General features: G+C 54.2%; 1 protein-coding gene and 1 pseudogene across 2 annotated transcripts; one reads left to right on the top strand and one right to left on the bottom strand.

Annotated features, from left to right (window-relative positions):
• Nucleotides 1-729: 729 nt before the first annotated feature.
• On the top strand, nucleotides 730-26,490 carry PODXL2 (podocalyxin like 2). The gene is made up of 7 exons (XM_082847132.1): nucleotides 730-892; nucleotides 16,048-16,769; nucleotides 17,410-17,484; nucleotides 22,034-22,190; nucleotides 22,520-22,581; nucleotides 25,360-25,539; nucleotides 26,168-26,490. Exons 1-7 carry the CDS (start codon nucleotides 745-747, stop codon nucleotides 26,378-26,380), a joined length of 1,557 nt encoding a protein of 518 aa, XP_082703258.1. The 5' UTR covers nucleotides 730-744; the 3' UTR covers nucleotides 26,381-26,490.
• Nucleotides 2,477-5,931, bottom strand: LOC309967878 (large ribosomal subunit protein eL29-like; annotated as a pseudogene). The gene is made up of 2 exons: nucleotides 5,910-5,931; nucleotides 2,477-3,011 (listed from the first exon to the last, which is right to left on the bottom strand). The product of its transcript is annotated as a large ribosomal subunit protein eL29-like (transcript).
• Nucleotides 26,491-26,625: the final 135 nt, after the last annotated feature.

The following is a 26,625-nucleotide window of genomic DNA, read 5'->3' on the forward strand; positions in this document are numbered from 1 at the left end:
GTGAGGCAGGCAGGCTCGTTAGTTGCAGCTCATAGGCTCCTTAGTTGTGGCTCGAGGGCTCCTTAGTTGTGGCATACAAACTCTTAGTTGTGGCATGCATGTGGGATCTAGTTCCCTGGCTAGGGATTGAACCCAGGCCCCCTGCTTTGGGAACGCAGAGTCTTAACCATCACACCACCAGGAGGTCTCTCACATGGTCTTAAAGACTGTGTGTTGCTGAAACACAGATCACATTCTTAATGCAGTTTTGGAAAATGTTCAGCCTAGGATAGGAGCCTGCAGAACAGTGTGCGCACAAGGTCCAGGGAAGCAGGGCCCCTTCTCCGCTGTCCTGCGCCCGCACAGCGTGGTGGAGAGTGGGTACTCAGCAAATGTTTCCTCCCTCTCTCCTGTCCATCTCCCCGTCTCGCCTTTGCCCCTGCTACAGGGAAGGAAGGCTAAGCAGTTTGGCCTTTTGGAGATGAGTACAGCATCTCAGAATCGCCTCGCAGCCCCCTGGCGTCAGGAATGTCCCTGAAGCCCCACCCTCACCCCTGGGCTCTTGGCTGTTGGAGATGGGTCTCAACCCTGTGCCGCTCTTCCTTCTTAACCACTGGCTTTCATGTCTGTGCAGGAATATCCCTGGTTACGTGTGCAGCCGGGTCCGAGGAGCCTGGCCCAGAGGGCCTCACCTCCACCTCCCTGCTGGACCTCCTGCTGCCCACTGGCCTGGAGCCGCTGGACTCGGAGGAGCCCAGCGAGGCCATGGGACTGGGGACTGGCCTGGGAGCCCCTGGCTCTGGCTTTGCCAGCGAAGAGAGCGAAGAGTCCCGCATCCTGCAGCCGCCGCAGTACTTCTGGGAGGAGGAGGAGGTGCTGAACGACTCTAGTCTGGACCTGGGACCCACTGCAGGTAGCACTCTCCCCTAAGATGTGGGCTGCTCACAGCCGCCAGGAGGCCTGGCACAGTGCCAAACAGCCCTTTCCTCCGCCAGATCATCTCCTGTCCCTCCCGACCCGCGTTCACCCTCTGCTGTCCATCTGCACCTCAAAGCCAGGTGTCTGGGCCCTGAGGGTCTTATTGGCCCAGGAGGCCCTTTTTACTTTTGTAATATTTACTTCTGTGCTCATGCAATTCAGGGTAATGCTTATAGGCTGTGGGGTAAAGAATGTTATCCTTGTCTTCAACATGAGGAAGCAGAGGCTGAGAGAGGTGAAAGCACACCTGAGGTCATACAGCTGTCGAGATGATCAGTCCTGATTCAAGCCGAGGTCTGTCCGAGGTCTCGGGTTTTGTTTGTCTTTTCCCTCTTCTGTGCTGTATTGTCTCTGTTTAAGGTTCCTGGAGGTCAGCAGATCCCGTGTCCCTCCTTGGGTCTTAGAGCCCCACAAGGCATTCTAGGTGCCCTTCCCTCAGCCCTGCACCAGAGCTGGGGTCTGGCTCACAGAGCGAGCCCGAGGCCTGGAGCCAGCAGCACACGCAGCTGTGGGCTGATTGCAGGTGCAGCAGAGCGTGCTCGCCGTGCTTCCAGCTACAGCAGCTGTGCGAACGTTCTTGGCCGGCAGGAGCCCGTTTTTAAGCACTGGACTGTCAAACTGTGTGTGCACATGCATGGGGTTGGGGTGTTCCAGAATTTAGCACTGATTTTCCTTTTTTAAATATATAGTATTTTGGGGCTTTCCTCGTGGCGCAGTGGTTGAGAGTCCGCCTGCCGATGCAGGGGACACGGGTTCGTGTCCCGGTCTGGGAAGATCCCACATGCTGCGGAGCAGCTGGGCCCGTGAGCCATGGCCGCTGAGCCTGTGCATCCGGAGCTTGTGCTCCGCAACGGGAGAGGGCACAACAGTGAGAGGTCCGCGTACCACACACACACACACACACACACACAAATATATATATATATATATAGTATTTTGGACTTATGTTCTGTAATTGCAAAAATGATACATGAAAACTGTAGAAAATATGACAAATACAAAAACAACACAAGAAAATCCACCCATGACGTCAGAACTGAAAGATAATTAGTGCTAGTAGTTTGGGGTACATCCCTCCAGTCTCTCTCATATGCAGATTGGAATCATTTTTTCCACTTAAAATATTTCTGAAATTTATTTTCACATCATTAACTATCTTTTATAACTTGGTTTTCAATGACTGCGTAGTGTTTCTTCATGTAGATCATGACCCTCAGTATGAAATGGTTCCGTTATTGAATATTTAGTTTGTTTCCAGTCTTACTGATGCTACAAATATCCCCATATATTTTTGCACTTTTCTGATTGTTCCTTAGGATAAATTTCTAGAGTAAAATTGCTAGGTCTAAAGATGTATCAATGAGCGTCGCACCCAGAAACAGAAGACACAATCACAGTAAGGTAATCCAAGGAGGTTGTGGTGTGTTTTTTTGTTTGTTTTTTGACAGATCCTCCTCAGGTTTATTTGTACAAATAGCACAGGAGGACACCAGCCCCGTGCAGACAGCAGCCCAGCGGGTCACACCAGTCCTTCTGTCCTCACGTTGGCAGATAAAGGCCTCCACTCTGTAGGCTTTGTGGGGGCCTGGGCACCCTTGGGAGCCGGAACTGGAGCTGCGGCTGCACCTGCCGCTGCAGCCTTGGCCTGATGCTTTGGCCAGCAGAGCCTGAGACCCTTGGCGATTGGGCACGAGCACGTTTCCCGAGCTTGGGGTGAGCAGTGTAGGCAGGTTGACAGAGCTTGCGGGCGCGGCCCTTTGGGATCTTGGGCTGGACCTCCTCGGGCTTTACGAGAGCCTTGATATCCTCAGCAGCGCACTCACGGCCTTGGCGTTGCTGGCCTGCATCTTCTTCTGGCCCTTCTTGTTGTGCTTCTTGGCAAAGTGTGTGTTCCTTAGGAACTTGGGGTCCACCCCCTTAAGAGATTCGTATCGTTGTGACTGGGGTTTTCTTGATGCCGTTTCTGTGGCATTTTCGGGACTGGTTGTGCGTGGTGTGGTTCTTGGGCTTGGCCACGTTTGCACCGGGGCCCGCGGATCCCGAAGCGCCTGGGGCTAGAAGAGACCAAGGAGGTTTATTTATAGACCAGTGTACTTACCAGGGGATGGCAAACCCAGAGGAGTTCAGGGATGCCAGCAGAGGAGCGCTCAGCGCCCCACACCCACGGGACAAAGAAAGGGACACATGACAGGAGCCTGCGAGGACAGAGGGGTGGGGAGCAGTGGTCCTGACACGCGCAGGAAGAAAGTGGAAGATAGATGCCCGGCCTCTGGCTCCTCCCGTCTCCTGCCAGGGTCCCCGTTGCTCTCCTTCCCCTGCCTCTGTGGAGGAGTCCAGGCAGGAAGCAGGGATGTGTCCCGGTTCGTGTGATTCACTGGGTCGGTCCCCGGGCAGAGGACGGGGTGGAGAAGGGTGGGGAGTGCGCGTGGGAGTGGGTGTATCTGACACAGAGGATGAGGATCTTTGCACAGGCTCCTGTTCCGTATTTCCCAGGTGACCTCCAGAAAGGTCGCTCCAGTTTGCGTACCCGTCAGAGAGGGAAATGAATGCCAGATTTTGACCCCTTCCCATCACTGAATTTTGTCACTTGGAGATTTTTGTCAATTTGATAGGCAAAATTATAATGGCCTTTGATTACTAGTAAATTTTAACTGAAGCACGTGTAAGTGAAACCCGTACACACTGAGTATATTATATTCATTGTGACCATTTATCTTTTTTTTAATTTGAAGCAAGGGCAGTTAAGAGCAGGCTTTGGAGTCGGGCAGATTCCAAAGTTCCAGCACTGCCATTCAGTAGCTGTGTGATTTTTGGCAGGTGACAACCTAAGCCTCAGTTTTGTCTTGTAGGAAGTAGTATCACAGTGTCCTGAGGTTTAAATGCAATAGTACGTTTAAAGTGCTTAACACATCGTTAAGTACTCTGAAGATATCAGCTAGTATTATTACTTTTCCTTTTTTTTCTGTTGAGGCTTTAATTTTTTTTATCACTGTACAAATCTTCTTATGAAAAGGATACAACCTTTTGACAAAAATAGAAAATTTTTTTCCAGTTTAGTAATTTTATTTTTATTATAGTAACATTTGACATACATAAGTGAGGATTTTTATAAGCTTGGACAGTCTTTCTTTTGGAATGTTTTCATGTGTTTTTCTTTATGTTTAGAAAAGCCTGTCCCTCCGTGAGATAGACGCTCGTTTATGTCTTGTATTCTTTTTCAGCTTAAATTTTCCTTGTAACTTGCTGCCAGCTGTCATCTGTTTGCGTTGTGGTGTAGGGTGAGGATCGAGCTCATCTCCCCATGTAGCAGGCCTGTAGCTACAGCAGCGTTCCTTCGTAAATCTGTCCTCTCCTCGTTGAAAAGAAGCGCACTTCCCCCTCGCGCTAGACAGGGCTGTGTACTGGGGTCTTCCCTTTTGTCCAGACTCGTGGGATTTTAGTGTGAGAGTAGCCGTCATCGTTCGAGAGCCTCGGTCTGGAGGGAGCAGCTGTGTGCCACCTGTCCTCGGATCCCAGTGGGATGCCCCTGGGCCTGGATGGGCTCCGTTTCGTCTGCCCACTGCCCCACCCCCGTGCATCCCCCCTTCTTTTCTCTCATGTCGTTTCTCTTCTCCCAGTGGCTTCTCTGGGGCTCACTGAGTGTGGCCAGGTCCTCATGCCAGCTCCATGCAGGTGTGTTTCCTGTGTCTGCTGTTCACGCCTGATAGTTGGGGACGTGCATGCCCTGGGGGTGGGGGGCGGGGAGGGCTTCGTCCTTGCTCCTTTCCTGCTGCTCTGTTTGCCCACCGTCCTGCCCTTTCCTCAGCTCAGTCTTCTCCAACACCCCGAGGAGATGTGTGCAGAAAGGGGGCCAGGGAATAAAGGCCAAACGTCTTGGCGCTGTAGAAAACGCCCTTGACAGTCTGGCCCAGCCTTATCCCTGGCCCCATCTCCTCCCCTCCTGCGACTGCATCGTCTCATTAGCCTGTTGTCCGCCCTGCATGGCAGACGTAGGACTGATGCACAGGGACGCTAAGTGCTTTGCCCAAGGTCACCGCTGGTGCTGGTGCGCGATGGGGCTGCATTGAGAATCAGTGTCTTCTTACTGACAGTGGCTCAGGCCCATCCCCCAAGCCTGCGACGCCCTTATACCCAGTCCCACCTGCTCAGCGTGTTCCTCTCCACCCCGACTGCCTGCTGGGCTGTGTCCTGCTTCAGCACTTATCTGGAGAGATGCGGCCTCTGAGAGGCTCTTCCAGCTCCCCCAGGTGACGGGGCCACTGCAGGTGGCTGGGCTGGTGGTGCCCTGGCCCAGGGGCTGAAGTCCAGTCTGTGTACCTCTCAGCAGGCCCTGGGCTGGATGGAAGGCACACCGTTTCCTAATTCATCCGCCAGTGGGGACGTCCTTGTGCTGGCGACGGCCCTGAGGTCAGTCTGCTCGTTCCTGCCTCCGTCTTCTCACAGCGCACGATGCTGTGCTCTGAGGACGCGACAGAGGCAAAGCGTTCGGGCTGTGGGGCTGATTTGTACAGGAAGGGATCGTGTGTGCCGCTCCCCCCCCGCCCTCTGCTCCCAACCTGGGAAGTCAGAGGCTTCCCTCCAGGGGTCTCTGGGAGGAGGGAGGGCATCACTCGTGGCGTTTGCTGCTCAGGTCAGGGGGGACAAAGAGAGAGGCCTGCTAAGGGCCTGCCAGGGCGGGGAGTCTGCCCAGAGTTCAGTGCCAACCTAGCAGGCCCCTGGGGACGGGGGTCGCTCCATGCAGCAGTGGCTGTGAGGGCTGGGGGCCGTACTGCAGACGGTCCAGCCTCAGGGCAGGTTCTTTAATAACGAGGACTTCCGACCCAGGAATTGAATGCCAAGTTGTGCCAGGCGCCAAGTCAGGTGTTGTAGAGTGTTCCCTCCTTTAATCTTCAGAGAAACAGTTAAGTCTGTGTTGTTTCTCCCACTGGACCAGTGGACAAACTGAGGCTTACGGAGTTTGGGTAACAGCTCCATGAGCATAAGAACCAGAGTTTAAACCCGAGTTGTCAGACTCCAGAGCCTTGGCTCTTTGTGTCGTGTTGCCTCTCAGCTCAGCAGTTTTACTGGAGACCAGCAGTAACGTCTTTGGTTTTGTGTAGGACTTACCACCATTTTTTCATAGCGTTTTCTCTTTGCTTAGCTCACCGAACTTCACAGCCGCTCTGTGGGGTCAGCAAGGCAGCACTTACTGTCTTTGCTTCACACGTGGTGAAACTGAGGCCAGGAAAGCTTGTTAGCTTTGCCCGAGGTCACACGGCTTGTGTGCGGCAGAGCCGAGTCTGGGCTCAGGGCCTCCCGAGCAGGTCTTGCCCTGAGAGCACATGGGTGGTGTGTGTCAGAGAGGAACCAGTGCCTCTGATTGTCACTGGAGCCCTGTTCTGCGTCGCCTTCTAGTTCGTTGGGCCTGGAAGAACCGGAGCTAGCACCTTTTCCTCCGGTAGCAGCGATCCCTGGGGGCCCGACGGCAGAGCAGCTGCCTGGCCAGTGATGAGGGCCGTGACCTTGTGTGGGTCCCTTTTCTAATCTTGCCTTCAGTCTCCTCATCTGAAAGTGAGACCATGGAAGTGATAGATTGAAATCTTTTCCAGCTTTAAAATGTTATGATTCTCTGACATTTCGGGTGGGAAGAGTGGTCTCTACAAAGTAGGGAAAAGAAATGGAACGTAAATCACCACTCTCCCAGCTAATCAAGCCTGATCAGTTAATGCATGGAAAACTGTTAGTGACTCGGAATAGTTGCCCAGGTTACCTCTCCATCCCCAAACTGCCCTGCTGCCGCCTCACCCCTTTCACTTCCCAGTCTCCTTAGTAACATTCTCTGCACGCAGCGTTCATCTTCCCAGTGAGCAAGCTACTTAGTGTGCTACAGGACAAGAGATGACTCTGGGATTGGCACGTCCTAGAATCCCAACTCAAACAGGCCCACAGGCCTGTGTGAGAGAGCGGTGTGTATCGGCTTGTAAGGGATCGGTTGTTTCCGGCCCAGGCAGGTGGGGTCCAGGTGTTGAAACGGCATCAGAAGCTGCCTCAGCCCATCGTGCTTTGCGTCCCCTCGTCGGTTCACTCTTAGGCGGTCGTTCTCTGTGGTAGCTGCGCGAGGCCCTCCATCGCTCTGCTGTCATCCTCCTGTCACTTAGCAGCCCCAGCACTTCTGGGGAAGACTCAGGTGGAGGCTCGTTGGTCTGGTCTAATCTGGCTCCCGAGTCCCCACGGCCCCACACTTTGGGACCAAGAAGAGGGGAGGAGGGCCCCCCAGAGGAGAATCAAGGTGCCATTAACAGAAAGGGGGATGAAATGATGGCCTCGAGTAGGGTCATTCCTAAGTGCTTATGCTTCCTCAGTCATCATCACATGATGACTTTTTTTTTTTCCCTCACGGCGACCTGATGCAGCCTTAAAAGCAGCCTGAGTATCTCTGTCTCGTGGCGGAGGCGACTGGCTTAGGGAGGTTCACGGGTGGTTTGAGGTTGTGCGGGTGATTGGTGGCAGAGTGCCTCTCAGCTCTGAGGTGTCTGCTTCAGGACCCGCTCCTTCTCTGTGTGAGCTCCTCTCTCACGGTACTTCAGTTACTGTTCGTCTGGAGTGAATTTGTGGAAACCAGATAGATCATCAAAGCAGCTGTCTGCTGGGGTGTGGAAATGGTTTCAGTATAGCGGTCTTGTTGGGTCGTATCTGTTATGCAATGATTTGACCTTCCAGGTCACTGCCCACACTTCAGGCATGTTTCCTGACAGTAGCACTTCAGCTGGACACCAAAAAAAGAAAGGAAATGCAAAAAGCCCCGTATTTTTGATTTACACTAGTAAGTTTCATTGTATGAAAGTCAGAAACATGCAACAAGTTACAAAAAAATTCATAACTCCATTACCAACCCAGAGTCTGGGCACAGCCACATTCTGGTGTGTCTCTTACTGGACTTTCAGATAAAATACACTTTCATGAAAAATGGAATTCGAGGGCACAGATCTTGCGGTTTCACTTACGCACATCTTTCCCAGGCAGCAAACACAGTTCTCCAGCCTCAGCTTTGAGGCCGAATTGGCATCCCAAGTGTGGACGGGCTGCCCCTGCCATGTGAAAGCAGGAGTGTCCCATGAGCCGTGCCCTGACGAGAATCCTTGACACTGAATCGTCATGAGCGTCCTTAATTGTTGCCTTAGCGTGCGTTTCTGGAAGACAAGTGATAGGATCAGGGTGTTTGTCTTCACAGCTTTTTGTTCATGCTTTCCCCTCCAGACTGAGGCCCGATTTCTGTTCCCATCAGCAGCAGGTGGAGTGCCTGTTCCCGCGCCCACCCGGTACCGAGTATGGTCCTTAAATGCACTCCTATGTTGTCAGGTTGGAGGTCCAAAAGGTTTATCATCTGGTTTAATTTACATTTCTTTGATGACTACTGAGGTTGACCATTAAAAAGTCATGTTTAATTTACTGGAAGCTTCCCTTGCACCCCTGTTTTATACAAATCTATTGTGAATTTTGTGAATGTTTTTGTAAATATTAACAGTTGAATAACTGGCTTGCGTGTTGCACTCAGGGGACAGTTTTCAGTGATTTGACATTAACCTAAAGGGATGTTTAAAGTGATCTTTCGAGGCCAGTGGCCCTGATGCCTGTTTTAATTCCTTGTCTTAAAGAGAGGAATCAGTTCATTACCGTTTCAGCTGAGGCCGAAGGTCACATGAGAGGATGGCCACCCTGGAAGGCAGAAATAACGTCCGGTGCAACCTTGATAAAAAGGGAAAAAGACCTACAAAACTTGGGTGACATATTAGCAGGAAAAAAATGTGACATGATCTATTTAGGGAACAAAAGCCAGCACTGTAGTGAGATTAAGAGAAAAACAAAAAGGCCTAGACGCAGCTTACGTGCCGACACTGGGTGAGTTAAGAGATCTTCCTTTACCCTCTGATCTGTTAGCCTCCGGTTAGTCGGTCGTGTTCAGTGTTTAACAGTCCCTTCACCAAACATTTACTGCATGCCTACTCTTGATTTCATGACCACCCTTAAAACTGGCGAATCCAGAATTTTCGCAAGAGGAGATAAATGACAAGGGGAAGGGCTGAGAATAAGGAATAATTACGGTTATGTAGCCCCAGGAAAAGAAGGCTAAACTGGGGCAACTAAGAGAATATGTAGGGTTTTTTCCCCCTGAGGAAGATGCTTCCCAGGTTCCCCTCATTTAGCAGATAAAACAGAAATGGGCTTAAGTTGTAAGCGAACCATCCCAGTTGGGTTTAAGGAAATTGGGGAGAAAAAAAGCCAATGACACAGAAATGTCTCCCTAAGGAGGCCAAGACATGTTCTTGAAGAAGATTGCAGCCCATTTTTCTAGACGTTGTCTAAAAATTCCCTTCCGAATAATTTGCCCTTATGCATACATAATTCTGCCATTTACAGTCTGTACAGTTTTATTTGTGTTGTAATAAAGATAAATAAGAAATTCGCTCTATCGAGTTACCATTAAAGTAACTTAGAGCAATGCCATCATGCCTCGGCCAAGGGCCAAGGCCCATCAGGGAACCTCCCAGGTCCTTCTGCTGTCAGGACCCTGGACTCCTCAGGGTCCCGCCGCAACTACACCTCAGCACACACCCGTGTGCCTGGCTGTGTGCTGAGCTCTGGGATGCAGAACCTGCAGGTGACTTTCAGGGGAGGAAAGAGTGCCTCGGTGGGCCCAGGGTTGTGCATCCCTTATGTCATTCATTTTAGCTTCACGTTCCAGAGTGGTGGCTGTGCGGAGCCCCCGGGCCGGTCACCCAGAATCCCAGCCCCCCTTGCAGAACTCTGAAGCTTGGCCCTGGCTCTTATATGTCACCCAGGCTGGTGACCGAAGCCCAGCTTCAGAGGATCGGGACCAAGGGGATGCTGCTGCTGCGTCAGCTGAAGCTAGCTCTGGCGCTGCCTGGCTGACCGGGAACGTGTCTTGAGAGACTGGCTTCGACCACACGAGAACCTGAGGTTGGCAGCTTCACAGCTGCAACAGGTCTGGGCCTCACCACACAGAGCAAGTGTCATCCTTTCTCTGAGCTTTGCTCTGCATCTGTGAAAGCAGGGCTGTGGGCCTGCTGATGTCACAGGGCCCCACTCTGGAATGCGCAGGCCTGATGTTCCCCAGGGCTCTGGGGAAGGTGTCGTTTCCGGGAGCCACTTGGGGGTGCTGCTGCTCCCCGCACTGTCGGCCGGTGTTTCAGGCAGGGAGCTGACGGGGGCAGGTGCGTTGGACGAGGTCCCAGGTGGGCCTCTGGTATCTCAGGGATAGTGAGGCACCTGGCTGCTGTCTCTCCATTGCCCCCGCTGTGGCCGCCCTCCGGGGCACAGGGGCAGGCTCTGACTTGCTTTCGGGCTGTCTCGGACGCGTCTCCTGGGCATCTCTGCTTGCTCACACCTGTGTCCAGGTGTGTGCTGTGTTTGTCCCTGACAGGCTGTTGGGGTTTGCGGAACCCTACTCCAGCGCCTGAAGCAGGTGGAAAAGGAGGGCAAAGCCTGGGCTACTAGCAGGATGGAGCACCACTCTCCATGTCCACGGGGCTGTCAGTGGACAAGTGTCTGGTCTGGTGCCCAGGATTTGGGGCATCAGGCCATGCTTGATGCTGCTCCCGGAGACGGGGGCGCTGGCAGGGGCCACCTCGCCTGGGGAGGAGACCCATTCCCTCCCTTCATCCTGCAATTTCTGGTGCATTTTCTCCACGAGCTCCCTCTAGTCCTCCCCCCCCCTCCAGTCCCCTCCCCCCTCCTCCCAGTAGTCCCCTTCTCCCACCTCTTCACTCTGCCCATCTCCATCCCTCTCCTTTTCCTCCATTGTCGTTTTACTCCTGGTCCCTGCAAGGTGAGTGCTGAGGCTTCCTCATTCCTCCAAGGTCGCTACCCTCTGGAATCTTGGTCTTCCTCCCTTGGACACCTGAGTGGGACGAACGCTCCGCTTCTTCCCCACTGGGATTGTTCACCTGCCTTGTGCACCTGTATTCCTTTCTCCTGGAGGTCAGAAACTGTTAGTCCACACAGCCTGTCCTGTCCCCTGCCTTCTGTGTTTTCTGGTGGGTAACTTTGTGTTTGCAGAAAACGTCCAAGAATAATTCCCATATACCCTTCACTTAGATCCCCCATTATTAACATTTTGTCACATTTGCTTTGTTATTCTGTGTATGTATATATGGATGTATGTACGAGAGTTTTTCCTAAATCACTTGACAATAAGTTGCAGGCAAATTCCCCTTGACCCTTAAGTACTTCAGTGTGTATTTCTTAACAAAGACATTCTGTTACCAAACCACAGTACCATGATCAAAATCAGGAAATTGACATCGATACAATACTGTTATATAACTACAAACTTTATTCAAACTTTGCCAGTTTTCCCAGCAATGTCCTTAGTAGCAAAAAAAAAAAAAAAAAAAAAGTTACTGTTTCCACTTCGCTGTTCAGTCCAGGATCATGTCCTGCATTTAGCTCTCCTGTGTCTTCTGTCTGTTTTATTCTGGAACACTCCAGTCTGTCTTTCAGGATTGTGCTGTTTGCCTTTTTAAGGAGACAGGCCGGCTATTTTGTAGAAGACCTCTCAGTTTTGGTCTGTCTAGTGTCTCCTCGTAATTGGATTCAGGTGCTGCAGTTTTGGAAGGAATGTCACACGCGGTTTTTCCTTCTCCGTTCATCAGCGCGCGGTTACTCTTGGACAAGGCTCAGTTTCTTTGCTTGTTAGTCTACATTCACATTCGGATCCACTCCCCTGGGACCACCGCTTCCATCCCACCATGGTCTGTCCCCCAGCTGCCCCTGTGTCACCTCCTGTCATACTTCTGTAGTCTGTGCCCCCAGTGGGCGTCCCATTAGTTCTCATTTCTGGTGTAAGAGGCATTTCCCGTATTCAGGTCATATGCAGGCTTGTCAACAGATGATTGGTCGTTTCCTGCCTCTCTCCTGGATCCTGACTTACCACTCAGGTGCTTACTGTGCTCCTCCTTTGTGGAGCGCACTTCCAGAATGCTGCTGTTTTCTCTTACGATTTAACAGTGTGAACATTCCTTTAATATTGGTAGTGGAGGAGGAGGAGGTGGAGGAAGAGCTTAAATTAACGGGGTGTTTGTGCTGTTGGTGGTGCCCAGCTTCATCTCACTGAATCCAGACCACAGCCCTGTGTGCTGCGCACTCTTCGTGTTTTTACAGGTAAGGAAGAGGTGGTGCATGGACGTGAGGTTCCATGACCGAGGCCATACGGTTGACAAGCAGTGAAACGGAAATCACACAGTAAAAGGGAAAGGAATAATTTTGGATGCTGAGAGGTGGTAAGAAAAAGTAGAAAAAGAAAATTCTGCTGATTCCAAGCACCAGTGAGCGTCAGTTAGTGATTTGTTCAGTCACCAGAGACGAGAGGCTGGAAGAGGGTGGAGGCTTGCTGGGAGACGCCAATTTGGGAGACCTTAGCGTTGAGGCAATAGATAAAGGCTTCAGAAACAGGGAACTCGCTGAGAAAGAAGTGCAGAAATGGTGAGTCCAGGGCGGATGGTTTGGAAGTGGTCACATTTAGGGAGAGGGGAGAGGAGCTGACGCAGGTCGTAAAGGAGACTCTGCACCGTGACTGGAGGCCCTGTTCTCTCCCTGTGGGGACACCCTGGGTGCGGGAGGTGGAAGGTGGGAGACGGGCTCAGCGAGCAGGCCTTGCTCTCCTGTCCACTCCGCCAGGCTCTGTGTTAGGTGCTGGGGACACACGTGAAGAAGGTCCCCCTGCTTGTCCAGAGGAGCTTGTAACCTAGTGATTCCTATTTTATGCTGTTTAGGACAGTAGACGAGTGGTTGCCTTCAGTGCTGTTTTTATAAGACACGTTTGTCAAAAGTGTCTCCGAAGCTTAGAATATCCATGCTAGAAAGAGCCTTAGAAATCCTCGGTATGGGCATCCTCATTTGTCTCGGGAAAAACTGAAGCCCAGGGTAGCTGAGGAGTTTGCCGTTGCTCAGACAAGCAAGGTGGTGGCAAGCCTTCTGGCTCCCAGATCTTGTCACCAACAGCATGACCACTGTGACCCCCGTGTTTGGCACGGGTCAGCATCAGGGTGAGTAGAGGGGCTGTCTGGTCAGCTTGCCCCTTGGGGACTGTCCCGCCCCAGTGGGACTCTGTGGGTCAGTGGCTCGCCATTCTGCCACGGTCCAGGCTCTCCCTGAGCTGCTGGCTGTTCCCACCGCTTCTTGAGGGTGTCCAGTGCCCTTTTCCTCTGGATTTCACTGTTTCTGTTAATGGAATGGCTCTTCCCACAGTGCTCACCTCCTCCCGTTAGCCAGCTGCCTCTGCCCCAGGGCCGGCTCTTGCATCCATTCCTGTCTCGTCACTTCCACTATTGTCACTCCATTTATCTCTCCTGATCCACTGCGACAAGCCCCTAACTCTGCTCTGCCTTCTTCCATCCCCTCCTTCATCTAATTCTTGTGCGTTGCTGTCAGATTAATCCTCTAAGAATGAAATTGCACGATTGTAAGGGCTTTTTATATGTTTTATTGCCCAGACACCCATCTGACGTTCTGTTACATAGGTTCCCGCCAGGCGGTCAGCCAGCCCATTTCAGTCCTGTTTTTATTTTGCATTTCAGTTTTAAACAGGTCTATTATAAAGTTCTTACTTCTCTTGAAGTAAAACATTTTTGTTCTCCTTGTTTTATGGTGTACTTGTCTCTTGAATCTCTGAAGAGGTTAATGATCAGCTCTTCAAAGCGCTTCTTTGCTGACAAGACTAGCCCTTCTCTCAGAGGCCAGTTGCTTTGCTTTCTCACTCTCGTGCTTTTTCCTGAGCCTGGCTTTCCTCAGGTGTCTTGTGAGTCTTGACTGTTCTTCCATGTTTGTACAGGTGGTACTAGATTGCTCAGTTTTAGGGGCTGTCGTGGGTTTCTTCAGCAGTTCTGTGGTCACTGTCCCACCAGCAGGCCTCACCCCAGCTGCTCTGTGTGGGGAACAGGCCAGCTTCCCTTCAGAGTGTGTGCAGGGGTGGAGGAGGGGAAGATCTTAAATTACTAAGTCTCTGCTGCCCTGAAGAGTGTAATTAACAAAAGTGGGGGTGGTGGACTGTTTTAATTATTCATTTAAATGTTGTAGTGGGAGTTCAGTGATCATTCCAGCTTCTGAAAATCATACTTTTTCTTATGAAAAATAATCATTCTTAGAGCCCTCTGGATCCTTGTTCTAATTTGAATAATTGCTCTCTAGGCCTGCTTCCCAGCTTCTGTCCTGAGATTGATTTTCATGACATTTCTCTTATATTTCTTGATTTCCCATGTCTTTTTGGATTTCTTGGAGAACTTCCTTAATTCATTCTTTCAGAATCTGTGGATAAGAAAACCTTTAAATCCTTACGTACATGACAGTGTCTTTATTTTGTAATCACATTTGAATGATAGCTCAGTTGGGTATAAAACTCCCAGTTCAAAATAAGCTTCCCTCAGAATTTTGAACACATTTTTCCCTCCGGCAATCTAGTGTTATTAATTAGAAGCTTGATGATGATTTGATAATCTGTTTCTTGTTCCTTTATAGGTAGCCCTCTGAGAGTTGGACTGTTGTGAGAATGAGGCTAGGTGTGAGTCTTTTATGATTCACCTTGTTTATTACCCTTCCAACATGAAGATTCATGTTGTGAGGCCTGGGAACTTTGTTTGGCTGTTACTCCATTTTATCTCTGTCTTCTTGAAAATCGTATTGGCTAGTTGCTAGGCTTCGTGCATTGATCACCTGTATCTTTTAGCTTCTCTTTCCTTTTGCTTTTGCTCTGATGACCTTTCCTTGAATTTTCTTCTAGCTGTTCTGTTGAATTTTCACGTTTAAACAATCGAGTTTCAGTTTCCAAGAACTTTTCTTTTTTAAAGATTACTTCATTTTCTTATTAGCCTGTTCTTATTTTAGGGATGCAATATTTTTGGGTCTTTCTGAGGATACTCATTAGAATTTTAAAAATTATCTTGTGTTCCCTGAGCTTTCTGTTCTGTGTCCTTGCTAACCCCACAGTAGTCTCTCTCCTTAATTCTGATGGAAAGAGAGTCTCCCTCCTCCACTGCTGACTTTTTCTTTGTTAATTTTGGCTGAGGGGTTGTCTGATCTTATGATCTCATCTACTTTCCATGTTCCCACAAATTTATCTACATTTTATAGACTTTCATTTTGACAGTGAAAAAAAAAAATTCGTCATTTGACAGAAATTTGGGAGGAGGAGAATGAGCAGCTCAGTCAGCACCTGAGACCTTCCCCGGCCCTCTCAGCTCTACGCAGTATTTCAGAACTGTCTTTGATATTTATTATTTTGAAACAAAATGGCAGCCAATAACAGTTGTTACCTAGATATAGATTCTGATATTTGAATGAATTTCCAACAAAACTGGTCTGTGCTTTTCACGTGTCATTATCCTGACGGAGCCTGGGGTGCGCTGAGAAGCCAGATGTCCTGGTCTCCAGGAGGCCTCCGTATTCTGCTTCACAGTGTCGTTCCAGGGATGGCAGGGAGAGGAACCTCCCCTTCCACCCGCCGGCAGTGGCCCCGTGAGTGCTGGAAGGCTCCAGACGCTGGGTGGGCTCAGCCAGTGCCCCTCTCTGCTCTCCCAGCATCTTGCATTTCCCAGTCGGGACCTGATTTACAGAATAAGAGCACTGGCTAGGGACAGTGGTGGTCATCTGTGATCTCAGGGCTCTCAGACTTCATTGGGGGATTTCACCTGGAAGACGCCCACCCCAGCCCATTAGAAAAGGGGTGAAGGGTCGTGATGGGGTCTCCCGGGGAGAGCCCAGACAAGGCACCGCAGGGACCCTGTGCGCCAGATGTTGGCGGGGCCACTTCTGGGGAGCCTGTAGGCTTCGCACCTTCCCGGGTTCGTGGGACTTAAGTGGCAGAATTGTGTCGTTTTATTCCCATGAAGGAAGTGAGGACCAGCCTGGCCGTTGTCCCCCCAGTCTGTCCCCACCAATCCACTCCTATTTCCCACTCCTTTCCCACACGATCAACTGTCCAACCTGCCCCCCGTTCCCCTGCGGGTCTCACGGTTCTTTTCATCATCCGTTCAGCACGTACTCAGCAAATCAACGAATGATGACGCTCGTGAATGAACTCTCCGTCTCTGTCTGTAGATTACGGTTTTCCAGACCTGACTGAGAAGGCTGGTCCCATAGAGGATACGGGCCAGAGTCAAGAGGGGGCGAGCCTCCCGTCTCCCCTGCCCAAGATGAGCCTGGTGGAGCCACCCTGGCGTGTGGTCCCTGGAGAGGAGGAAGAGGCGGAGCAGCTGCTTCCTGTGACCAGATCCCAAGAAGAACCCCGAAGTCAGGTCCACGGCTTTCCTCCCACCGGCAGCAGCCAGACCCCAGGGGCCCCCGAACACCGGCACGAAGAGTCTGGGGACCAGGCCTCCTCGGGTGTGGAGGTGGGGAGCAGCATGGAGCCAAGCCTTTCCCCGCCCACAGTCGCCCCAAGTCCAGTGACCCTGGGGGGTCAGGATGTGGCCGACCGGGGGGCAGGGGGCACGGCGTTGCCAGCCGCAGGGCACGGGCTAGAGTTGGAGGCCCCTCGGGAGCCCAGTGAGGAGGCCACTGCGGAAACAGCTGGCTTGGCTGGCCGGCCGGGGGAGGGACCGTCCCCGGCCTCGTTCTCTCAGACAGAAGCTCCCGGCGGGGCTGAGGCCTCAGACGAAGACCCCACGCACCCTGGAGCCTCAGCCTCTTTCTCACTGGCTCCTGGAGACACGGAGCTGACACCTTCCTCTGCTGCCGTGGGACGAGAAACCCTAAGCCAGCTGCCCCAGGAAGGGCAGACCGCCGACACTCCGTCTAGAACACCCTGGGACTCCACGCAGGTAAGTGAGGGTGCTCGCGGGCTGCCCGGCCATGCCCAGCTCACGGCATGGGGAGAGCTCTGCCGGGCCCCGGGACGGCGGGTGGATCCCGGGCAGAACTTTGGGGGGCACAGCTCACGGCCCAGCAGCGGGCATCCTCTTCACACTGAGGTGCACAGGCTCGGCACCCCCGCCCAGTAGTCATGGGTTCGGGTGCCCTCTGCTCGTCACAGCCGCCGAGGGTGGGTGCTGACAGCGCTCTGGCCAGCCCCACCTCCACGCCCCCCCACCACTGTGCAGTTGCCCCTGCTTTCCTCCTCACCCGCCCACCCCGACACCAAAAGGAAAGGAGGGGTCCCAGGTGGTCAGCTGTGCGTCTGGCCCCCAGGCGTGCTACTGTTTGCCCTTCAGAACGTTACACGAGTTTGCCTTCGAAAGCTTCCAGGCCGGCCCCTGCAGCCGGGCCCCTGTGACACAGCTCCCGCCTCCACTCCCTCCAGACATCGGGTTGGTGAACCTTGGCCGGGTCCTGGGCATGTCACCTTGCAGAGGCTGTCTGCTCTCACCCAGCTGTCACACCCATGCCTGGCCTCGCCCTCCTAGCTTCTCACAGGGTTCCGTCCACCCTCCCTCCAGATGCCCTTCTTACTTCTTTGCACAGGTGATCTGCAAAGACTGGAGCAACCTAGCCGGAAAGAACTACATCATCCTGAACATGGCGGAGAACGTGGACTGTGTGAGTGCTGGCGCGGCAGGCCGGGCCGGGGTGGGTGGCCTGACCCCCTGGGGGGAGCCACCTCCCACCAACGTCTGAGAAGAGAGGGCTCTCGGGTTTTTAAATCCCCAAGGCTCTCTGTGCCTGCCCCCTCCGTTTTTGGCTGTGTGTGGTGCCGTCCCTCTATGGGGATATTGAAATTGCCTTCTGAGAGCTGGTTTCTCCCTGTACGGGGCGCCTTCCCCATTTGTTAGTTTTGTTCCCAGTTTTCCGCATGCGTCCTCTCCTCAGCTGTCTGGCGGCGTTTGTTTGGTGCTGTTTAAGGAGGGCCAGCAAAAGCTGGTGGGAAGCTTTGAGCCTGGGGGTGGGCTTCACTGTAGCTTCTCGGGAGGGTGGTCTGGCCATTTCATCTGAAAATTTCTAATGTGAGTGTCTCTAGGGCCTTCCTCTTGGGTGATTAGGTTCTTGGAAGAAGGAACTTCTGTCCTTCAGGGAGTGTATGGGGCTGGCCGCCAGGGTTCTGGGAGCAGCTTGGGAGAGGGCTGTGTTTCTGTGTTAGGACACACGTGCCTGATGGGTGAGTTTATTCACCGCACCCATGCGCAGTGTGAGCCCCTCCCACAGCTGGGTCTGGTGTCCTCAAGGTCGGCGACCCTCTATTTTACCATCATTAAAGAACAAGCGTCCCGTCTTCTGCAGGGAGAAGGGATGTTTGTCAGCTGTGCGGTGTCAGGGGGAACTAGGGGTCCATTGCTTCTTAAACACACTCTCAGTGTGGTCCTGTGCTGGTGCCGTTTCCGTTCTCTCTCCCAAGAGGGAGCCAGTGCCGCTTATCCAGAGCGTTTGGCAAGTTGGGCGAGAAGTCTGGGTGCTCCTCAGTTCTCCCCGCCTGGCTCAGCGTCTGGCTCTCTCGGGCTTGCTGAACTGGGAAACTCTGACTCACCCATCCGCTTCCGGTGATCACATGCTGTGGCTCTTGTCTCCTCTGCTGTTTTGTTGTGGTTTTGTCTTTGTGGTTTTAGACCTTAAAAGAAAGAAACCTTCATTCTTGCTTAGTGTGTTTGGTAGAAAAGTGAAAGTACATGCACACGTTTAATCCACAAGTGACCAACGAGGTGTTCTCTTTTTCCCAGCGTCTTTATAAAGTGATAGATTGTAACATCATTGGTGTGTTTTAATCCAGGGAAGTGCAGTTATTAGTCTTACCGATGCTCACTCTGTTAACTGGAAATAAAGCACGATGTAAGGGCTGTGAGTCGAGTTCATTCAGTGTCTGACTGAGGACGGTGGCCGGGGAGACAGCCTCTCGGGTGGACGAGCCAGGATACACATGAACTTCGGAGAAGGGGATGCATGCAGCGGAGACCTCAGGGAAAGGTCACTGCTGGCCTTGAGGGCCAGATGTCTCAGTTAATGATTTGAGTGCTTTTCTGTGTGTGGGACAATGCAGGAATCTGGGGTCAATGCCATTCTTCCTTAGTATACATGTTAACTCTCTGGGGGCCCATATATCCAGACAGAGAATGCTTCGTCCTGCGTTCCTCTCAGAGTGTAGGTCAGCGACTGCAGTGACTTAAGACTTGATCCTTGTGGAACTGAGTGGCAGGCAGCCTGCGTTGCCTACAGCCCCATCTTTGGCCAGTGAAAGCCTCAACTCAGAGTTGGCTTCTGAGTCCTTTTGACCAACCTTTAGTGTTTGCTAGTTTCCCTGCTTTCTGTGCACGAGGATGTTCCAGGCTGTTCTTGAATGTTCCCTTCCCCGGACACGGAATCAACATTCTTCAAGGAGCTCTCATGGCTTTCATGGGGACTTGAGACTCTGGAGTTTGGGGGGCACATACTTGAACAATGAAGTCTAAAGTTAATGTCTCTGTTCTCTTCCCAAAGAACCCACAGAAGCTTAAATGCTTTCATTCAGCTTTCCCTGTTTTTGTCTGGTTTGTTATTCTCATTTAATACTTGACATCCACCTAATTAGTCAATATTATTTTTTACGGTGGATTTTTTAATTGTAAAAGAATCTAACATAAAATTTATCATTCTAATCATTTTTAAGTGTACGGTTGTGTTAAGTACATTTACATTATTGTGAAACAGATCTCCAGAACTTTTTCATCTTGCAGAAACTGGAATTCTGTCCCCATTAAACAACTCCATCTCCCCCCTCTCTCAACCGCCCTTCTACTTTCTGTCTCTGTGAATCTGAGTGCGCTGGGCCCCTCATGTTAGTGGGATCGCACAGTATTTGTCTTCCTGTGACATCTCGGGCACATTCCAACGGGTGGCGCCGTGGGGTCAGCGTGTATGCGTACGTTCACCTTCCCTGGATACTGTCCAGCGACTTTCCACGGTGACTGTGCCAGTGACACCGCGGCAGCACCCGGGTGCTCTGGGGCTGCCGCGTCTGCCGGCCATCGGTGTTGTTTTTCATTTTAACCATTTTGCGAGGTATGTAGTGTGGTGGCATTACTTTGTGGCTTTACTTCGCATTTCCCTGATGATTAACAAAGTTGAACAGCTTTTCATGTGTGTTTTAGCCTCTTGGTCACGTGCCTCATCAGATCTTTTGCTCATTTATTGACTGGGTTATCTGACTTTTTATTTATTGATGTCTGTAAATTATTCATATGTCCTGGATATGAAACCTCTGTCTCGTATACATATTGTAAATGTTTTCTCCTACCCTGTGGGGTGCCTTTTCACCCTCTTAATGGTACCCTCTGATAAGTGGAAGTTCTTAATCTTTTTAAACTTCATCATAAAATACTCCAACTTACCAGTTTTTTCGTTCATGGTTAGTGGTTTCGTCGGGTCCAATTTAGAAATGTTTGCCTACTCCAAGGCCATGCTTGTTTCTAAAAGCTTTAGATCTGAAATGCATCTGGAATTGACTTTGGTGTATGGTGTGACCTATGAGTCCAGGTATGTTTTTTCTTTTCTGCTGAGATATCCAGTCGTCCCAGCACCTATGACTGAATAAGTCCTTTCAATCCTCACAGTAAGCCCACGGATTTAGGCCCGATGCCCACATTTTCAGATGGGGAAACTGAGGCTCAGAGAGGTACAGTGTGTTGCTAAAGGTCCCAGAGCCGATGAACGGCAGAACCAAGATTTGAGTCCATATTTGATTCCAAAGGCACTGACACTGACTTCCCATCTACAGAATGAATGTATGAGACACCTAGTCATCAGGCCCTCCCAGAACTGACTTTGTGGGTCTAGGGCTTAAGCCAGGCAAACGTCTGGACCCTGAAAATGGAGGGTGTGCGCAGGTGGTGGAGGACAGGGCTGCAGCCCACACACACACGGGGAGGCGCCACCCCAAGGAGGGCTCAGGCACGGCTGCCCCTCCCCTGCACGCGCACACACGGACGGTAGCGGCCATTTCAGGAGCTGGGGCTTCCCGAGCCGCTCGCTCGGGCCATCTCCAGGTACCAGCCTTCTCCCAGGTGTGGAACTGAGCAGGCTTCTCTTAGGCTGCTGAGCCTAACGCTCGTGAGAGCCTGCACTGGGCACTTGCCATGGCAACAAGGCCCTTCATCACGTCAGTAGCGTGACAGCCACGCTCCTTAGCTTGGGCCCCAGCAGAAAGGAGAGCCCACAAGGCTGGCCTGGAGAGACGCCTGGGTCTCATGGGCAGAGACACCTGGCTCGCGGCCCCGCGGCTAGGAGCATTGGAGACAGGAGCCCACGTACAGGAGGGAGGGGCTGCTGGGGGCCAGGGGTCGGGGGACCCGGCCAGAGGAGGGCCTCTTCCCAGACGGGCCAGGAAGGGACAGTGACGGGCTGGGAGCCAGAGGCAAGGCCTCCTGCCCCATGCCGAGTTCCTGTTCAGTGCCAGCCTCTTGCTTTTGTTTTTAAGTTGTGTGGTTGCCTGTGGACAAGCTGAAGGGAATCTCAGCAGCACACGAGCGCCAGATGGGAAAGAAGCCTCCCTTCCCCCTCTCCTGCCCTCCCTGCGGCCAGGGGTCTACCGCTATGGCCATCTCTGCTAATTGTCCTGGGCACCGCTGCACCCTGCGAGGACGCAGGCGTCTTTTTCTTTTAATCTGTTTAATACATATTAGTGTATATATGTCAACCCCAATCTCCCAGTTCATCCCCACCCCCCGCTTTCCCGCCTCGGTGTCCACACCTTCGTTCTCTACAGCAGACTCTTTCTTGACTCCCCAGCTTTGAGCCCTGTCTCTCCAGTGACAGGCGGAGGGGAGTTTGGGGAGGATGCCTCCCACCTCGGTGGCCGTATTGACGTGCACTCTCTTGTCCTCCCCCCCGACATACTCGTCCGTCACATGACACGTCTGGACACTCAGGCCCCGCGTGAGTGCAAGAGGCCAAGGCAGGAGGGGGCACCTGGACGCCTGCAGGGACCAAGTGGACTCAGGTCTTGCTGTGCCCACTGTCCCCCGAGGCCAGGCTCACAGCCTCCTCCGCGGTCCCCAGAGGTCCCTGAGCAGCCACTCTGGGCAGCCCGCTGGCCTTCCCCGGGTCAGAGGGGCCCAGGCCTAGAGGCTGGGGTCAGAGGGCATCACCCCTCACCGAACGCGGGGCTTTCTCTCTGCCTTCGCAGGAGGTGTTCCGGCGGCACCGGGGGCTGCAGCTCCTGGCCCTGGTGGAGGGGGCGCTGCCCCGCCACGGCCGCAGCCGCCACGGGGCCTGGCGCATCTCCCTGAGCAAGCCCAGTGAGAAGGAGCGGCACCTGCTGATGACCTTGGTGGGCGAGCAGGGTGAGTGGGGGCTGTGGGGGGGGCAAGCTGAGTCCCAGCTGGACTCCCTGGTTCAGGCTTCAGTGACGCCCACAGGCCTGGGTTCTGGAGAGAAGGAGGATGAGTGCACCCTGGTCGGGAGGGAGGCGCAGGCCCGTGTACTCTGTGTGGTGGGGGAGGGGCCGTGGGTGTGGCTTCTGGAAGGGGCCAGCGGGTGGGCAGCAGGTACGGGTCATGGTCGGTGTGGGCTCCACGCTGGGGAGTGAGGCTCGGAGGCTCAGACGGGGTCCGAGGGTCAGGAGCCCGAGCAGCTCTGCGGCCAGGGCTGTGCTGATGGTGCGTTTCCCTAGGGGTGGTGCCCACTCAAGACGTCCTCTCCATGCTGGGCGACATCCGCAGGAGCCTGGTGGAGGTAAGAGCGTGGCCGTGCTCCCTGCACCCCTAAAACTCTGGGGCGGGGCTGCCTTCCCTGAGGCGTGAGGGCCTGCGTGGCGGGGTGCGGCCTGAAGCAGCTCTGGACAGCTCCTGTCTCCGGTCTCCGAGGCCCAGCTCCCGAGGAGCACGGAGCTACCAGCTGCGGTGCGTGTGACATGCGACAGCAGGCGCAGACCCAAGCCGTGGAGGGAGGTGGTCAGGAGAGGATGCAGAGGGAGGGGCCCCCCGAGGGGATCTTGGAGGGTAAGCGGAGTTCTTTGGTGGACGGCAGAGAAGCGAAATCGTGCAGATTTCGAAATTGTGCAGAAGCCTGGTGGGTGGGGAGAACGTGGCGCAGTTCCCAAAGGCACAAAAGAAAGTGTCACCAGGCACTCCCCACCGAGAGTCGCGGCGCTGGGCCAGCTCGGGGGCCCCGGGGCGGGGTTGGGGGGGGCGACCCAGGCAGTCCACCGCCCACCTGGCCGGCCCCGGGGACCTGGGCTGAGGAGACAGGCTGGCCGACCTCTACTCCAGATCCACCTTCCCCAGAGGAGGAAGTGCAGTTCCTCACCTCCCTTCTTGAGGACAGCCCGTGTCCTCCAGGCCCCGTCCACTCACTGGAATGGGGCCTTATCAGTCCCCTTAGTTCTCAAGAGTTCTGCAGTATCTGTTTTTTTGTTATTTATTTATTTATTTATTTATTTTTGGCTGCGTTGGGTCTTCGTTGCTGTGCACGGGCTCTCTCTAGTTGCGGCGAGCGGGGGCTACTCTGTTGTGATGCGGCGGCTTCTCATTGTCGTGGTTTCTCTTGTTGCAGAGCACAGGTTCTAGGTGCGCATGCTTCAGTAGTTGTGACACGCGGGCTCCGTGGTTGTGGCTTGCGGGCTCTAGAGTGCAGGCTCAGTAATTGTGGCACATGGGCGTAGTTGCTCCGCGGCTTAGTTGCTCCATGGCATCTTCCCGGACCAGGGCTCAAACCCGTGTCCCCTGCATCGGCAGGCAGATTCTTAACCACTGCGCCACCAGGGAAGCCCCTTGCAGTGTTTTTAGTTTGTTTTTTATATATTTATTTATTTGGCTGTGTCGGGTCTTAGTTGCGGCATGAGGGATCTTTAGTTGTGGCATGTGAACTCTTAGTTGTGGCATGTGGGATCTAGTATCGTAACCAGTGATCGAGCCCAGGCCCCCTGCATTGGGAGTGTGGAGTCTTAGCCCCTGGACCGCCAGGGAAGTCCCTTGAGAGCCCTCCAGTGTTTGTTGACAGAGCTGAGGCCCCACCTCCTTATCTAGTCCACGCCAGGCTGGGGGTGGCCTCCGTGGTGGTTTGCGGCTTTTTGATAAGTGTGCTGAGTGCCAGACTGGGTTCTCTCACCCGGCCCTGAGCACCACCCCGGGGTTGTAAGCAGTAAATAAGGCCCCCTGTTGAGTACCATAGGTGCCCCATTTAAGACGGGAGCTGAAACCCAGAGCAGGGAGGTGACTTGCCCAAAATGGCACAGCTAGTGCGTGGCTGAGCCAGGCTTTGGACCAGGCCTGAGAGATTCGAGAGCCTGGGCCTTTCGCCGTGATGCTGTATCTACACCACCTGGTAGCCACGGGGGCCGGTCCAGTTGTGAGACTTGGGGTTCATGAATTCAGAGCAGGGAGGTGACTTGCCCAAAATGGCACAGCTAGTGCGTGGCTGAGCCAGGCTTTGGACCAGGCCTGAGAGATTCAAGAGCCTGGGCCTTTCACCGTGATGGTGTATCTACACCACCTGGTAGCCACGGGGGCCGGTCCAGTTGTGAGACTTGGGGTTCACGAACACTGGGGGGCTGGTGGAAAGCTGGGTTTAACCTTTTTTACAGACCCTTCTGCTTCTCCCCTCCCCTGGGTATTCTGGCTTTACCGGGCGTTTCATTCAGACTGATTCGGCCGAAAAGCATGCTGGGTCTTTCGACATATATTAGTGGGCAGATTTAGCACGTGCATTGGTGGTGAATCTAGCAGGAGAACTGAGCCGTGGTAACTTAAAAAGTGAATAGAGAAAGTGCTGGAAATATACAGGTGGTTCACAGCAAGAAGAGCTAATACCTGGCTTTAGAAAGGGGGACTCCCAGGTCTCTGCGCCGGAGCCAGTGGACGGCGCCCTCGCCCTGGCACCTGTCATCTGATCACGGCACCTCGCCGTTCCTGCTTTCCTCCACCCGAGGTGCTGATTGTGGAGAGTGTCTGCCTGACCCGGTGGGGACAGAGCAGACACTTGGCCAGAGAAGGCCGCCCACTCGAGACAACGCACAGTGTCGGGGGTGCTGGGCAGCTAAATGACATTGGTGACCACTCCAGTGTGGGAAGAGGGAGGAAGCTGGGAGACTGGGGGTGGCCGAGGACGTGCACTCTCTCTGGCCCACAATGGCCATGATGGTACCGGGACACCCCTGCCCCCCAAGGTAGAAGCTGTGTTTGCAGTTCCTTGCGGTGTGTGGTGGAGAATGTGAGGAGAGAGCTTCACAGCTGCTCGTGTCCTTTTTCAAGCTGGTGGGGACCGTGTGGATTGTGACTGCCAGCATGGGGCCAACCTCAGTGGGGGATTAGGGCCACCACCAGGTGGGTTTAGGGCCAAACGCCGCCTGCAGCAGGGTTTGTGAGGCGTCTGGGGGTGGAGGCGCCCTCAGGCAGCGTGGGCTGGGGATCGGGCAAGCCTGTTCCCCGTCCCTGAGCTCCGACCCCAAGGGCCCTGTGGGGAGCCCTGGCACCCTAGGATCTCGGCTAAGGAACCGGGCCCTCCCGCCCCCAGATTGGCATCCAGAACTACTCCACCACCGGCAGCTGCCAGGCACGGGCCAGCCAGGTACGCAGCGACTACGGGACGCTCTTTGTGGTGCTGGTGGCCATCGGCGCCATCTGCGTCATCATCATCGTGCTCGGCCTGCTCTATAACTGCTGGCAGCGCCGGCTGCCCAAGCTGAAACACGTGGTGAGCGAGCGTGGAGCCCAGGGGCAGGGGGCTGGGCCGCGGTGGTGCCGGTGAGGGGGTGCCCAGCTCAGGCATCTGAGGCTCAGTGTCCCCATCTGCCGGTGGGGTGACTGCGGGTGAGGCGCTAGTGCAGGGCCTGGCCCCCAGTTGCCCTCTGCAGGGCGCCGGCCTCGCATTAGGTGCTGGAGGTGCAGGGAGCGGGACGTTGGCTGCACCCGCAGGGCCGCTGCTGGGGGGCGGGCGGCCTTGCAGGCCTGGGCTCCTGTGGATGCCTCATCAGACAGGCCCTGGCTTGGGGGCTTGGCGTCAAGAGGAGGCTCCAGCAGCCTGGCGGCTCCCCCCAGAGGAGGGGCCCGGGCACAGAGCTCCTGTTTCCCATGAGCCCCTTTAGAAGGGGGTCGGTGCTGGCGGGAGGGACCAGATGGTGTCAGGGAGGCCATGGGTCTGTTCCGTGTGCAGGGTCAGTAGTCACTTTAAGAAAGGACCCAGAGCCGAAGGGGCCTGCGTCCATCAGGGTCCGCTGGGGTTCCCTGCGTGCGGTTTCGCCGCCGGCCTGAGGCCCGGTGAAGGGATGAAGCGGGGGCGGCGGGGGCCCGGCGTGCTCTCCCAGCGGCCCCTCCCGCCGCAGTCGCACGGCGAGGAGCTGCGCTTCGTGGAGAACGGCTGCCACGACAACCCCACGCTGGACGTGGCCAGCGACAGCCAGTCGGAGATGCAGGAGAAGCAGCCCAGCCTGAACGGCGGCGGCGCCGTCAACGGCCCGGGGGGCTGGAGCGCGCTCATGGGGGGCAAGCGCGACCCCGAGGACTCGGACGTATTCGAGGAGGACACGCACCTGTGAGGGGCTGTGCCCCGCCCGGCCCTCGGCGCGGGGTCCCCGCTTTCCCCCGACTCACGACGCACCTCGGCCCCATCCCCGTCCCCACCCGACGCCCCGAGGGGCTGCCCCGGGACCCCATTAAAGCCGCCCGGAGAGCACGCCGGGCCCCGCGCCTCCGCCTGCGCGACTGGTTTTTGCGCTTGGGGGCGGAGTGGGGGGGGAGAACGTGTGTGATAAGCGGGGGCGGTGGACTAAGGGGCGGGGCG

Source organism: Leucopleurus acutus (genome assembly GCF_964270905.1).
Source record: "Leucopleurus acutus genome assembly, chromosome: 10".
Classification (NCBI taxonomy): Eukaryota; Metazoa; Chordata; class Mammalia; order Artiodactyla; family Delphinidae; genus Leucopleurus; species Leucopleurus acutus.

What these genes read in the sequence shown, in the direction of transcription:
- PODXL2 (XM_082847132.1), top strand. Translation starts at nt 745, where the DNA reads ATGGGACTGGGGACTGGCCTGGGAGCCCCTGGCTCTGGCTTTGCCAGC. An exon ending in TGGCGGAGAACGTGGACTGT is followed by an intron (nt 17,485 to 22,033) that starts GTGAGTGCTGGC and finishes CTGCCTTCGCAG; the next exon opens with GAGGTGTTCCGGCGGCACCG. An exon ending in TCCGCAGGAGCCTGGTGGAG is followed by an intron (nt 22,582 to 25,359) that starts GTAAGAGCGTGG and finishes TCCCGCCCCCAG; the next exon opens with ATTGGCATCCAGAACTACTC.